This window comes from Gopherus evgoodei, chromosome 2 (genome assembly GCF_007399415.2).
Source record: "Gopherus evgoodei ecotype Sinaloan lineage chromosome 2, rGopEvg1_v1.p, whole genome shotgun sequence".
Lineage (NCBI taxonomy): Eukaryota > Metazoa > Chordata > Testudines > Testudinidae > Gopherus > Gopherus evgoodei.
This window is the reverse complement of record NC_044323.1, coordinates 15,220,409-15,234,545: the sequence shown is the minus strand read 5'-3', so window position 1 is coordinate 15,234,545 and position 14,137 is coordinate 15,220,409. Positions and strand designations below refer to the sequence as shown.

The window sequence follows — 14,137 nt, the reverse complement described above, 5'->3', positions numbered from 1 at the left end:
ATGAAAGATTGAGACGACCCAAATTTCACTATGGTAGCTGAGGGGACTAGACCTCTCAGTAAGGCTTAGTGCAGTGCTTTAGAAATCGAAGGCAGAAACTTTTTTTTTAAGTAGGGTTGCGGGAGTCAGGTTTCTCTGGTTGATGAGTCTGATGTTCAGTGGATAATTTTTTGGTAGGTTGGGTTAAAAAGCCAGAAAGGAGGATACCCTGTGCTCAGATAGTATACTGTGGTGTTTGTGGGGTTTTTTTAATAGGTTTGATAGATTCTTCCATTTCATCATCATCTAGTGCTTTTTGTATCATTAAATTCTCCTTTTCTACCCTCTTTCTCTTACACTTTGCTATTTTGTGAATTTTGGTTGTGTGGGACAAAGACATCTGCTGCCATCTAACCTTCTCCTTTCTTGGTCTTTTTCACCCTTCCCCCATACACACTAGCTGTCTGCTATCCTAACAGCTTACCTCTGTCTGGTAGGGCAGAGTCTCCTTTGAGAATACTGTCAATGCTATACCACAGACCAGCTGTCGAGGTTGCAGAGAGGAAACCATAAGAAAGCTGCAGCTGACACCCTCTGTTTATACCACCTCCCTCTCTTTGTTCCAGGTTTTCCCATTTTCCCAGAGAAATATCCCTTCTTTGCCTGGATCTATATCTGCCTGTACTTACCTAACAATCCTCTTCTGGAGATGAAGCAAGTCAAACAAAAAATGAAGTTTGAAAAATTTTAGGATGTATATCCTGAACAATGAGATGGTCAGACTGGACAAAGGGCCATTTAACACAGTCATTTCTTCTGGTGCATATGACTTTTAACTGAAAGCATTGTTCTTCATTTTCTCCTACTAATATAAATACTGTGTCAAAATTTAAGAAACTGGGCTAGGTTCCTTCTCCCCCCCCCCCTTCGATGTGTGTTTTATCACACTTAGGGAAAACTCATTTGAGGCATTCTGGGTTTTTTAGATCATTTAAAAACCACATTGCTAATTGAATTATAAACTTAGACTGTTTTAATTGCAGAGTTACCTACCCACATTTTTTCTCTCCTTCTGTACAGAGAGAGACCTCGACAGAGTATAGCATCATGTACAAGTGTAAGCACTCAAACTGCTTCTGACGATCAGGTTGTCAAATTCTGGGATGAACTCAGTTTAGTTGGCTTACCAGATGACATTGATGTCCAAGCCTTATTTGAGCCAACAGGTAGGTATACGTTCAGCTGTTAATAGTATGTGGTACACGTTTGTAATGATTTAACTGGAATTCAAACTAAACATTTGTTTAAATAATTCTTTAGTTTGGTATAGTGATTGCCTCTTTGGGGAAGTGAGGAGCAAAGGAGAAAGAAACAGAGATAATATGTCAGAGTTTAAACTGTCATTTTATATAACTCCTAAAGGCACAGTCCTTCAAAGCCTCCTTCTCATGTGGCTTCACTGGGGCTACCTGAACAAATAACAATTAGTCATGAGAGGAAGGGCTTTCAGGATCAGGTCCTAAGATTGTAATATACATTTTTAACTTTAATGTTTTATTTAGGTATATCAGAAAAATCAAGAAGCTTTGGGCAATTTTCTCAGAGCATTTTGGTTCAAATGTTGCCCTACTAGCAATCTATACCATATGCTTATATATAGGGTCCTATCAAATTCACGGCTATGGAAAATGTGTCACGGACAGTGAAATCTGGTCTTTTGTGTACTTTTACTCTACAGATTTCACGGAGGAGGCCATCATTTCTCAAATTGGGGGTCCTGACCCAAAGGGGAGGATTACAGGGGGGTGACAAGATTATTTTAGGTGGGGGTCACAGTATTGCCACCCTTAGTTCTGCACTGCCTTCAGAGCTAGGCATCTGGAGAGTGCGATTTGCTGAATGAAGAACCAGCTCTGCAAGCAGCAGTGCAGAAGTAGGGGTGGCAATACTATACCATGCCATCCTTACTTCTGCGCTGCTGGTGGTGGCAGCACTGCCTTCAGAGCTGGATGCCCAACCAGCAGCCACCGATCTCCAGCTGCCAAGCTCTGAAGGCCACACCGCCACCAGCAGCTGCACAGAAGTAAGAGTTGCAGTACCACAACCTATCCTACAATAACCTTGTAACCCTGCATCCCCAACTCCTTTTTTGGGTCAGGATCCCTACAGTTACACCATCATGAAATTTCAGATTTAAATAGCTGAAATCATGACATTTTTAATTTTTAAAATCCTATAACTGTCTAAATGGACTATGCATTTGGTTAGCCCTACTTGTGTCTCACAAAAGAAGAAACTGTAAGAACTCAGAACTTGTTCTATAAATATTATCTCTGTGCTGAACTTAGTAGTAGTGTCACTTTTTTTCAAAATTCTCTGAAAAATTGATTTCAAAATTTGATTGCAAAGAAACCTCTTCTAAGTGAATTAAAAAAAAAATTAGTATGGAGTCTGGTCGCCTAATGTTGGATACATTTTCATTCTTCCAAGACATCACTATTGGAAAATGCTTACAATTATTTCTTTTTATTTACTTTCAGTCCTTTTTTTGTTACTAAATGCAGAGTTGCAATATACAGTTTATATGCTTAATAGCAAATTTCAAGAGGTACATACCATGAGTCTTATATGGTCTGTCAGCATAGAATACCTTCAGCTGAGGCAAGAAATATTAGCAGTTTGTCATTATACCATATCCTGTGGTGGTTCTTCGAGTGCTTGCTCATATCCATTCCAGTTAGCTGTGTGCGCGTTGCGTGCATGTTCGTCGGAGATTTTTACCCTAGCAACACTTGGTGGGCCGGCAGGGTGCCCCCTGGAGTGGCGCCGCCATGGCGCCCGATATATATCCCTGCCGGCCCATCCGCTCCTCAGTTCCTTCTTACCGCCCGTGTCGATCGTTGGAACAGTGGAGCGCGGCTCAGCCGATCTCCACCTCCCTAGCTCTTCGCTCGTTTATATAGTTATTGTGTACATAGTTAGTTTTCTGTAGTTCTAGTTAGCATTTATATTAGTAGTTCTTACAGTAGTTGTGTATATAGTTAGAGGGGATTGGGGGCTAGCCCCTTCTCCTCCCCCGGTACCGGGGCCCATGCCTGGTTCAGCGGGCTTCAAACCCTGCGCGGCCTGTCATCGGCCGATGCCCACAGGAGATCCGCACGACTCCTGTTTAAAGTGCCTGGGCAAATCCCACCTTGCGGACAAGTGCAGAATCTGCAAGGCTTTCAAGCCCCGGACGAAGAAAGAGCGGGACATTCGCCTCAAGCAACTTTTGATGGAGGCAGCTTTAACTTCTCCATCCTCGGCACCGACTCCGGCACCGGGGACGAGTGCTCCGTCCGCACCGGAGCGCACGGTTCCTGTAGAGACTCCTCGGCACCAGCCTTCACCGGCTCAACCTTGTGGTCGGCACCTATCCCTCTCCCCGAGGAGCAAGAGGCACAAGGCTCCTGCGGCACCTATATCTACGCCGCAGTCGGAGCGTACATCCAAGGCAGACTGCCTGGCACCATCAACTGCCGCGGCACCGCTTGCCTCCGCACCGTTGATTCCAGTCTCTCAGGAGCTGTCGAATCCGATGCCCAGCAGCTCCCCAGCGCACGCTGTGGTTGAGCTCGTCATGCCCTCGACGCTGGAGACCTTCTCCACGGCTCGGGAACTGATTACTCTGACGGAGCCCGAGCTGCTCCAACCCCCAGCACCGCTGGTGTGGGTTCCTCAGTCATTGGGCAAGCCTGCCATGAGGAGGCCATCTTCACCAGGCACTGCAGAACGCCACCGGTCCCGATCCAGGTCCCGCAATCACTCTCGGTCCCACCACCGCTCCCTATCCCAGCGCCGCTCGCAGTCCCAGTACCGCTCTCCATCCCGGTACCGGTTGTACTCGCGGCACTGTTCAAGATCCCGGTCTCTATCGCGGTACTCTCGGCACCGGTCCAGATCTTGGCACCGCTGTACCTCTCGCAGCTGATCTCGGCATGGAGATGTGAGGCACCGGTCAACCTCCCAGCACCGCGCTGGTCGCAGGTCCTGGTCCCGCTCCCGGCACCGCTATGACTCTCGGTACCGTTCGCTGGTACCGTGCAGACAGGAGTCCAATGGACACAGAGACCTGGTCCAATCGACTTCAGCTCCTCCGTGGCCCTTGCGTCATCCATCTGTCTCCTCCCATGCGGACAGTGCCTCCTATGGGGACTCGGATACGCATGCCCATGGCCCGGAGGACGGACCTCATCAGTGGTCCTTTTGGACACCTTGGGCGTATCATCAAGCCCAAGGTGAACCGACTGGCTCATCACGCTCCGGTCACTCAGGGCACCGTGTGCCCGAGGCCACCGTCAGCCGACCTCCCCCCGCTGCACAGAGGAAACCAGTGCACATGCACCGGACCCACATGACCTTCTAAAGACGGAGGTTCCCCCGGACCAGGCGTCAGTGCAGGACCCACTCATCCCGGGGCTGTCATCCTCCTCTTCCCCGGATGAGGCAGTAGCGGGGACGTCATCATCGGGGCCACCTCCGATCGACCTCCAGTCACATCAGGACCTTCTGCAGCATGTCGCCCAGAATATCAGCCTGCTGGTAGAGGAGGTTCCAGAGGTGGAGGACCCGGTGATTAGCATCTTGTCCGCAGAGACACCCACCAGAGTGGCTCTCCCCTTCATCTGTTCGATCCAGGCTAGAGCAGACGCTATCTGGCAATCCCAGGCTTCCATCCCACCCACAGCCAAGGGGATTGAACGGAAGTACATAGTGCCTTCCAAGGGGTATGAGTACCTCTACGTGCACCCCGCTCCCTGTTCATTGGTGGTACAGTCCGCTAACGAATGGGAGCGCCACGGCCAACAAGCCCCCGTGCCTAAATCTAGGGAGGCCCGGTGCATGGATTTGTTGAGACGGAAAATCTGTTCCGCGGGAGGTCTCCAACTCCGCATAGCGAACCAACAAGCCCTCCTGGGCAGATACAGTAACAATACCTAGGAGGCTGTCGAGAAGTTTGCTGAGTTGGTTCCGCAAGATTCCCGCCAGGAATTTGCAGCACTCCTGGAGGAGGGAAGGAGGGTCTCGAGGACCTCCTTACAAGCCTTGTTAGACGCCGCCGATTCGGCGGCTAGAACGGTCGCCTCTGGCATAGCCATGCACCATATATCATGGTTGCAAGTGTCCGGCCTGCCACCTGAGTTACAACATACGATACAAGACTTGCCGTTTGATGGACAAGGCTTATTCTCACAAAAGATGGACCCCAGACTGCAGAGTCTAAAGGACAATCAAGTAATTATGCGTTCGTTGGGAATGCATGCACCTCAGACTCAAAGACGGTCCTTCTGCTCCCAACCCCAGCTCCCTTACCCCCCGTCTCGGCCAAGGCAAGACTGTGCCAGAAGACGAGGTCGTACTAATTGCAGACGTCAGTCTGGACCTCAAGGGGGTAACAATTCTGGTCCCACCAAACCAACACCGGGACCCAAATCAAACTTTTGAGGGTGCGCCCGAGAACAGTGTACCAATTGCCTCCCCGGATCCCTTTCAGTTCTACAACTGCCTTTCCCCGTTCCTTCCTGCGTGGTCCCAGTTGACGTCAGATCGTTGGGTCCTACGCACAGTGGAGCTTGGATACCATCTTCAGTTTGTTTCACCCCATCCCTTCCACCCCCTCTCCTCGTCCCTCTTCAGGGACCCCTCTCACGAGCAACTCCTCATCCAGGAGGTCCGCACGCTCCTCTCAGTCAGAGCTATAGAGGAGGTACCGGAGGAGTTAAGGGGTAAGGGGTTTTATTCCCAATATTTCCTCATTCCCAAGGCGAAAGGAGGCCTCCGGCCTATACTAGACCTGCGAGGACTGAACAAATTCATCAAAAAGTTCAAGTTCCGCATGGTATCCCTGGGAACCATTATTCCTTCCCTGGATCCCGGAGATTGGTACGCTGCTCTCGACATGCACTGACTGCATGGCTGCTGGCTGGTTGAGCCAATCGGAGTTGTGTTGTTCCGCCGTAGTGCAACAGGTGCTGCTGGGAAGCAGAAAGCCCTCCAGGCGATCGACATACCTTGCTAAATGGAAGCGCTTCTGTCACTGGTGCGCTCAGCGGGACCTCTCTCCGCAGTCTGTATTGGTCCCCACCATCTTAGACTATTTATGGTCTCTCAAAGAGCACGGTCTAGCGATCTCTTCTCTAAGAGTGCACCTTGCAGCTATTTCCACCTTCCATCCTGGGGAGGCTGGCAGTTCTGTTTTTTCCCATCCTCAACGGCTTGGAGTGACTCTATCCCCAGGTCAAACGCCCAACCGCTACCTGGGACTTGAAACTCGTCTTAACCAGGCTCATGGGGCCCCCCTTTGAGCCTTTAGCCACATGCTCGCTGCTGTACCTGTCCTGGAAGACAGCATTCCTAGTCGCTGTCACCTCGAATAGACGAGTCTCAAAACTTAGAGCTTTGACTGTGGATCCTCCATATACGGTGTTCCATAAGGACAAGGTACAGCTGCGACCACACCCGGCATTCCTCCCTAAGGTCATCTCCTCCTTTCACGTTAATCAGGACATCTTCCTGCCAGTCCTTCTTCCAAAGCCACACTCATCGCAACGGGAACAGCAGCTGCATACTCTGGATGTCTGCAGGGCTCTCGCTTTTTACATCGAGAGGACCAAACCCTTCCGGCGTTCACCTCAGCTATTTATAGCAGTGGCAGAATGTATGAAGGGCATGGCAATCTCTTCCCAATGGATTGCATCTTGGGTGACATCCTGTATTCGGGCATGCTACGACTTGGCTCACGTTCCGACTGGCCATCTCACCGCCCACTCTACTCGGTCTTAAGCCTCATCTGCCTCGTTCTTGGCCCATGTTCCCATACAGGAAATCTGCCGCACGGCCACCTGGTCTTCCATCCACATCTTTGCATCGCACTATGCATTGGTCCAACAGTCCAGAGACGATGCCGCCTTCGGCTCAGCGGTCTTACATTCCGCAACGTCTCCCTCCGACCCCACCGCCTAGGTAAGGCTTGGGAATCACCTAACTGGAATCGATATGAGCAAGCACTCGAAGAAGAAAAGACAGCTACTCACCTTTGTAACTATTGTTCTTCGAGATGTGTTGCTCATATCCATTCCACACCTGGCCTCCTTCCCCACTGTCGGAGTAGCCGGCAAGAAGGAACTGAGGAGCGGATGGGCCGGAAGGGGTATATATCGGGTGCCATGGCGGCACCACTCCAGGGGCATCCTGCCGGCCCACTGAGTGTTGCTAGGGTAAAAATCTCCGACGAACGTGCACGCGGCGCGCGCACAGCTAACTGGAATGGATATGAGCAACACATCTCGAAGAACAACAGTTACAAAGGTGAGTAACCATCTTTTTTCATTCTTTTGCCAGTAGCTGAACTGAAAGCCATTTTAACAGGTACTTTGAGTCCTAGAAGCTCTATTTTTGTAGTCTTGTTTCCCAATATGAGTACAGCAGGCTCTTATTTGTGAGTGTCTCTGTATAACAGCAGCTCACTTGTAATCACAGTTTTTTTTACAAAACCATTTATGTACCAGCCCTGTGCATGGCACCTTGTGATCTTTTAAAAATTATTATTTGTTTACGGTAGCACTCACAATGTGCTTGGTGCTTTCCCAGCAGACAAAAGGAATTGATCCCTGTCCCAAGGAGTTCACAAGCTAAGGACAAATATACAGACAAACAGTAAAATAAGTGATGGGCAAACCTGAAGTTAACCTTGAGTGTATAAGTACACACAGACATGTCACAGATGTATTTGTATATTTTGGGGTACAAAAACTAGAAGCTGAAAGGTATATAAATGTGTGTGAAAACATCTGGGGTTTTTTGTATATAATAAAAACTGCAGTATGTAGAGAAATTGTTGATTCCTTCCTCCTCCTACTCTTCCTGTTTCAGTAAAAGACTTTTGTCCTAACTCTGCAATCACTTATCACTAAAATTAAGCTCTGTATTCTCTAGTAATGGTTGCAAGATCAGGTCTGGGGTTTTTTTTGTTTGTTTTGTTTTTTTTTAAGGTCTTTCCTTTAATGCTTATTTTGAAACTCAACTGCTGCTTGGCAGCGTTGTAAAATTGTGCAATTCTTTCTCAATGATAATGCATTAGGTCACTGCTGGGCTCATCACCGCTGTGCAGAGTGGTCATTGGGAGTATGCCAGACTGAAGAGCAGCTATCGGTGAACGTGGACAAAGCTGTTGTCTCAGGGAGCACAGAAGTGAGTAGAAAAAAAAGAACGTTTCCCTCAAGACTGTAAAATTAAAAAAAAAAAATTCAAATAAGAGTAGAAAATGTCACTCACTGCAAATATCAACTCCTAGAGCTTTGTTCTGCCTCTTACATTCACAGTAATGCTTTACTGTACAAGTAATCAGATTGTAATCTACAATTGTTTTCAGTGGGAAAATTTGTGGAGTATCAAGTACTACTCAGCTTGAGTTTGCGTGGCAGAATCAGTTCTGTGGTTATTAGAAGCTGGCAAGTGGTTCACAGAAAAAAAACAGATGTGTTCAAATTAGCAAATGCCTTTTTCATCAACACTAATATTCATTCTCTATCCTTACAAGTTTATATAATCAGAGTGCAGTTAATATGGTGTTGATATACCCAAATACTCTTTAAAAAATTGCAATGTGGGTGTCCATGCTCTAGGATCCTGCAAGGTGGGAGAGCTCAGCCCAGCCCTGAACATCTATACCACAATAAAACAGCCCTGCAGCCTGAGCCCAAGTCAGCTGGCCTGGGCCAGCCACGGGTGTCCAATTGCGGTGTAGACATACCCTGAGGCAATCTAGCTGGGGGGGAGAGGGGACAAGTGCAGAAGTGTCTCCCAAATGCTTGCAGGTTGCTTAGCAATTAGAGTGTGTTGTGTGACTGTGATATCCACATGATAAATTGCATTTATCATGCACCTTTTAGGAAGTCAGCTGCATTCTGTCCACCAGGTCATCTGCACTAGGGCTATTTCTAACACTCAGCTCCTGAACAGCACTTAGACAACTACCATTAGGGACAAATAAATAAATAAAGCAAAACTAAACTCAGCCATAAAAATGTTTCATCCAACAAATATAAAAATGTCACCACAAAATTAAAATGGTGAAAGGGCAAGGATCGGGAAATATTCAACCTTAGACCCATGATTGGTTTAAATAGTTATTTTTGATGAACTATTCAGGCTACATTATACCACCTGAAAACCAGGAATCACTTCTGTATCAGCTGACCCAGATCCAGCTCTAGTAGACTGCAATATATTGGACCTTTAATTTGTGTGACTTCATGTTTTTCTCATAGTAACTTTTTTTTCTCCTTCAGAGGCCCTTACTGCTGCAGTCAGGGTACTTAGGCAGTCTGCCTTCCAAGAGGAAAGAATAGGTAAAGCAGTCCAAATAAATACAGTGGCTCAGGGCTTTTTGAGGCTCTAAACTGAGGCCCTGCATTAAGATTAGAGTTTGGTTAAGAACTGAAAATGTTTCCCTGAACTGTGTGCTGTGGTTTTTGACCTGAAACATTTGGTTTACATCTGCCACTGTGGGAGGTGGAAGTAGGGAGCACTACTTCCCATGCATCTGTAGAAGCAGCTCTGCTACAAGTACTCAGCAGCTCCCTCATGGCTGCCTGCTGCTATGCAGAAGGGAGACGAGATAGTAGTTCTAGCTGCTCCATTGCCTGCTTCCCTGCCAGATTGTGAGATTCTTGGAGAAAGCAGGATGAGAGCTCAACTGGCTCTGCCTGAATCTAGGAGACTGTCTAGCAAAGATGGGTCCCCGCCCTCACCTGGCCTTTCAGCTTAGCCTGGGAGAAGTGGGGAAAAAAGGAGAAGTAGACAGAACAACCAATTAATTATTGTTCCCAGATTCTTTGCACCAGCAATAGGTTAGAGTGGCTTGGAGGCTGCTTTAAGTTGTACTAACTCTTTATGATTGACAGGATGTCATAGGTCATCTGGTTATAGCTGGAGTACAGTGTGTTACAGCCACTTCCTCTGCCCACCCTCAGCACATCCCTCTGCACCAGTGACTGCAGCAAGGGAAACATAGAAGCTGGTTATGCCAGCGCTGTACCCACCCTAGGGAATCCAGCAGGGGACCTGCGCGTGATTTCCACTGTCTTTGTGCACCAGCTGAGCAATGTAAAGGGAAGAACAAGACAGAGACTCTGTCCTGGAGTATTGACAGTAATGTTTGGCTCTCAAACTGAAAAGGTTTACATTACCTGCAATAATATATTATTATATAACAATAGACAATATAATAAGATGTCCAAAGTACTTCTATATAAATGCATAGTATTATGTAATATATTTTAGCAGCTGTTCATTTGATATAGTTTTGTATTTATAGCTATTGCATTGTGCGTTCTTCAAATTTTGCTTTTCTGGTGTTGTCCTCCTTTTAGTTTTTTGTGTTCTAATGCTATAAATGTTCTGGATGCTGCTGGCAATACAGGTGTGAGTCTGTGGTTAGGTTTATTTAGATGATTTTCCATAAAACAATTTGTAGGTTGTTTCTTTAACGGGCCGTCAAACTTGCTCTTATTTTTTCCCTGGCAGTCCCCCTGGCATTACATGAGTTTATGATGTGGTCCGCTTCAGTAATGTCTTTACCCAACTGGGAAGGTGTTTTCTCCATTTCTTATGTTACTTGTGCAAATTAGTTCTGACATGCAAAGAATGTTTTTCGTTAGCAAGATTGTGTTTTTTTTTATTCTCTATTTTGCTGGGAACATCTTGTAGGTTTTCTTACCGTGAGAGTCTTTTTAATTTGGAATTTGCATTATTGTTTCTCAGTAGTTGGGATATCTGTTTCTGATTGTCTTTTAACTGGATTTGACAGTGTTTCTTATTACTCTGTTTATCAGTTGAGATGTCCATTTGGCTTCATTGAACTTGTGATTGCATTAATAAAGCTTGTGTATGCATATTTTCACTGACCTGTTCCAAAATGTGTGTATAAATCATTTTCTGTTTCCACTTGGCTCTTACTTTCTGCTGGGTTAAAATTTTTAAGTGTAGTCCACACCTATGTCCAAGGCTTTGTATGTTTCACAAAATGTTCTGCTTAGATTTTCTCTTCTGTGATCCACCCCTTTGATTCACTGGTTTTGAAGGCATTAGAATTTATTTGTTCAGACATATGACACATTCATTCTTTTTTTTTTTTTGTTGCCTAGGTCTGTGTTAGTTGCTTTGATTTTGTTACCCAGTCTCCATTCTGTCTCTGATTGTTGATATATCCATGATGTCTTGTTTTTTCATGGTTTAAGGGACTTAATGCATCAGGTTATTTTATTTCATAGCTGACAAGTAAATGACCAAATAGACCATTATATGTGTGGTAATGTGTGTGCCTTGTTAATGTGTAGTCTATCTGAGTCCTTTTACCCCGTTCATCTTACCCACCTGAGCCAAAGAAAGAGTTTCTCAAGACCACTTTTAAGGTTAAAAAGTTACACGTCCATGGGGCTCCAAGATCATTCTTTTAAGTCCAATATGGTATAAACTCCAGAGAGATACATTCCAGCTCTTACATTTCAGATGTCTTTTGAAAAGGCTTTTGGCATAAAATCCAATTTTGCTTGTATTTTTGGATCACCGTATTTTTCTTAAAACTTTTTATATATAGTTTTCAGTTATTTATTTGTATGCAAAATATAACTAAGTCACTAATATTGGTTCCTTAAAATGCTCTATACAGTATGTGAAAAGAAGTCTGAAATAATGAAGCAAAGAAGTAGGCACATTGTTAATTTGATATAAGACTGGAAGATCAGACTTTAGCCAGAGACACAGGGTAGAGTAAGAGATTTTCACAAGTCTTTTTAGGTGAGAAATGAAAGAACAGTATTACATGGCTGTATCTACTGAACTAAACCAAACCAAACTATTAAAAAAGATAGTTTTAAAAGGCGAGAGAGAGAAATATTCTGCTTTTGTCTGTACCTCTGGCTCCAGTCTTTTGCATTTCTAACGGCATCCTTGATCATGCTGTCTTGATACTTGGTACCTTGGTACAGGGTGCACTTCCAATTTTAATTCTAATTAAATTGGGGGCCTCCAGGGATTACAGCTGTTGAGATTTTAACAAAGATTATTTTGAAACATTTTCAGTTATTTTAAACACTGCTTTGTAATTTCCATGTTTAATTTACGCATTTTGAGGTGAGTGTTTTCCTGTGTTCTGCTAAGGCAGTGTAAAAATTGCTGCTTGTTTGCATTAAATGGCTCAATTCAGAACATGTTACCAGTGTAGACGGATACAGGCTAATGTCACCACAGTCAGAAACTGCTGTCAAATAGTTCCATTAAAAATGGCCAATTCTCCTTCTCTGCTTTCTTCTGGAAAAGGGAAAGACTTCACTCCTGAGTGTGGCACTTCCCCCTCTTCTTCTTCTTTTTATTTAATACTGTACTTGTGTATGGAATTTCATAGGTAAATAAAAGGACACAGTCCATATCCAGAGGAGCTGGCATTCTAGATTAAAGCAATATATGTCAAAAAGTGTAATGGAGAATGTTGGGAAATGGCTAGGGAAGGACTGGGTGGATGCACTGTTAATGAGAGACATAGTTTGCCCAAAAAGGACAAATAGCGCTTGGTGGCGGTTTAGCGAGTTGTATGTTAGTTATCTTGAAATAAGAGTGTCTATTTTTTAACATCACTTTTTTGTTCTTGTTGATCTTAGAAGGACTAATGGCATTTGAATTGCTGCCTTTATATACACCACACAATAAAGAAGTTACTGTAGCAGAAACTTTCCCTGCCACCCCTCTCTTCTGATGGCACTTAGACAGCAGCCTACAAAGCTAGGAGAGCTCACTCATCTGGAGCACGGAGGCTGAAGAAAAGTGGTACTGAAGGAAATCAAGAGGGCATGTGTGTTTGTATTGCCTGAAATGCGAGTAGGTAGGAAGCCATTTAAATGGGATGCGTGAAACAGTCCTCCCAATCTACTGTCTCACCTTTTCCACTGTCTCCAGTTCAAATTCGCGGTATCTCATTGGTCACAGAGGACATGTACAGCTCTGCCACTCCCTGTTATCCTTTTTTGTCTTTTACTGTGTTATCCTCTATCCCTCCATTCCACCAGTGGTGACAGCCTTGTCTGCCCACTTGTGTATTGCTTTTACAGTTGTCTTCAAACCTTCTTCCATGCTCCCACTGTGCATGAAATGCCCAACCTGAACTGATCCGTAAAGCCACTACCTTTTCCTCCTTCATATCCCTGCTCAGGGCTTACTTCTTCTGTGATTCTTACCAGAAGGGGCAGGTTATGGGGAACTTTGGTATAGCTCTTTTTAAAAAATAGTATATACATGTCAATATTTGAATGTATTTTTCTCACCCTTTATATGTTTCTTGTCTTCTTGAGATTTGTCTACAGTTGTTGTTTTTTTGGTTTTGATTTCTTTGGTGCTGATTTAACTAAATCAATAGAAATATGGTTTAGTTAAATTAGTGCAACCCTCTAGTGTGGACACGTATACTGGTATAAAGGTGTTTATGCTACTGTTGCTTATTATACTTATGTAGCTGTTCCATACTAGAGAGATGCACCAAGGTAGGTAAATCATTTTTTCTACTGATTTTAGTTCAGTCAGTCCAAAAACTGTATGTAGACAAGGCCTTAGATACGTACGTATCTATCTGTACCTATCACAGTAGGACTATGACCCTCATTGTGACTTCTGGGAGCTATCCTAATACCAACAGCATATAACAACCAGGTCATCTAATTGCATAGTGCTTGTTTGCAGTGCGTCAGATGAGATGACCAAACTCACAGTTTCTCAGTGCTCTGAGTCCGTGTTCTTCCTGTCTCATAACTGGAAGGACTGTTGATTTTTATTTTTAAAAAAGGACACGTCAGAAGTTCTACCTGTTCTAACTTACACCTTTTCCCAAGCAGGATTGTCATTACTCATCAGTGTTCAGAGCAACTTATTTTATGGCCTACCATCAGAAAATGCATTGAGCTAGGACTCAGGAACTCCTAGTTCTTCTTTGAGTAGTGTCCCTGTCAGTGCTCCCCATCAGGATGTGAGTGCTCTGTTTCAGTTGCACATGCACCCCTGGGCCTTTGATCAGAAATTTTGGTAGAGATGCCTGTTTGAGCTGTGCATGTGCTCTCATGCCCCACTCGGA

At 45.0% G+C, this 14,137-nt stretch overlaps 1 protein-coding gene across 15 annotated transcripts in view; it reads left to right on the top strand.

The window, feature by feature from the left end:
* Window positions 1-14,137, top strand: part of KMT2C (lysine methyltransferase 2C) — a 332,701-nt gene that overhangs the window by 128,242 nt on the left and 190,322 nt on the right. For all 15 annotated transcript variants that reach the window (XM_030550063.1, XM_030550061.1, XM_030550055.1 and 12 more), the window contains 2 exons: window positions 1,060-1,205; window positions 8,099-8,208. In XM_030550063.1, coding sequence (XP_030405923.1) covers window positions 1,060-1,205; window positions 8,099-8,208 — 256 coding nt within the window. The remainder of the gene's footprint in view (window positions 1-1,059; window positions 1,206-8,098; window positions 8,209-14,137) is intronic.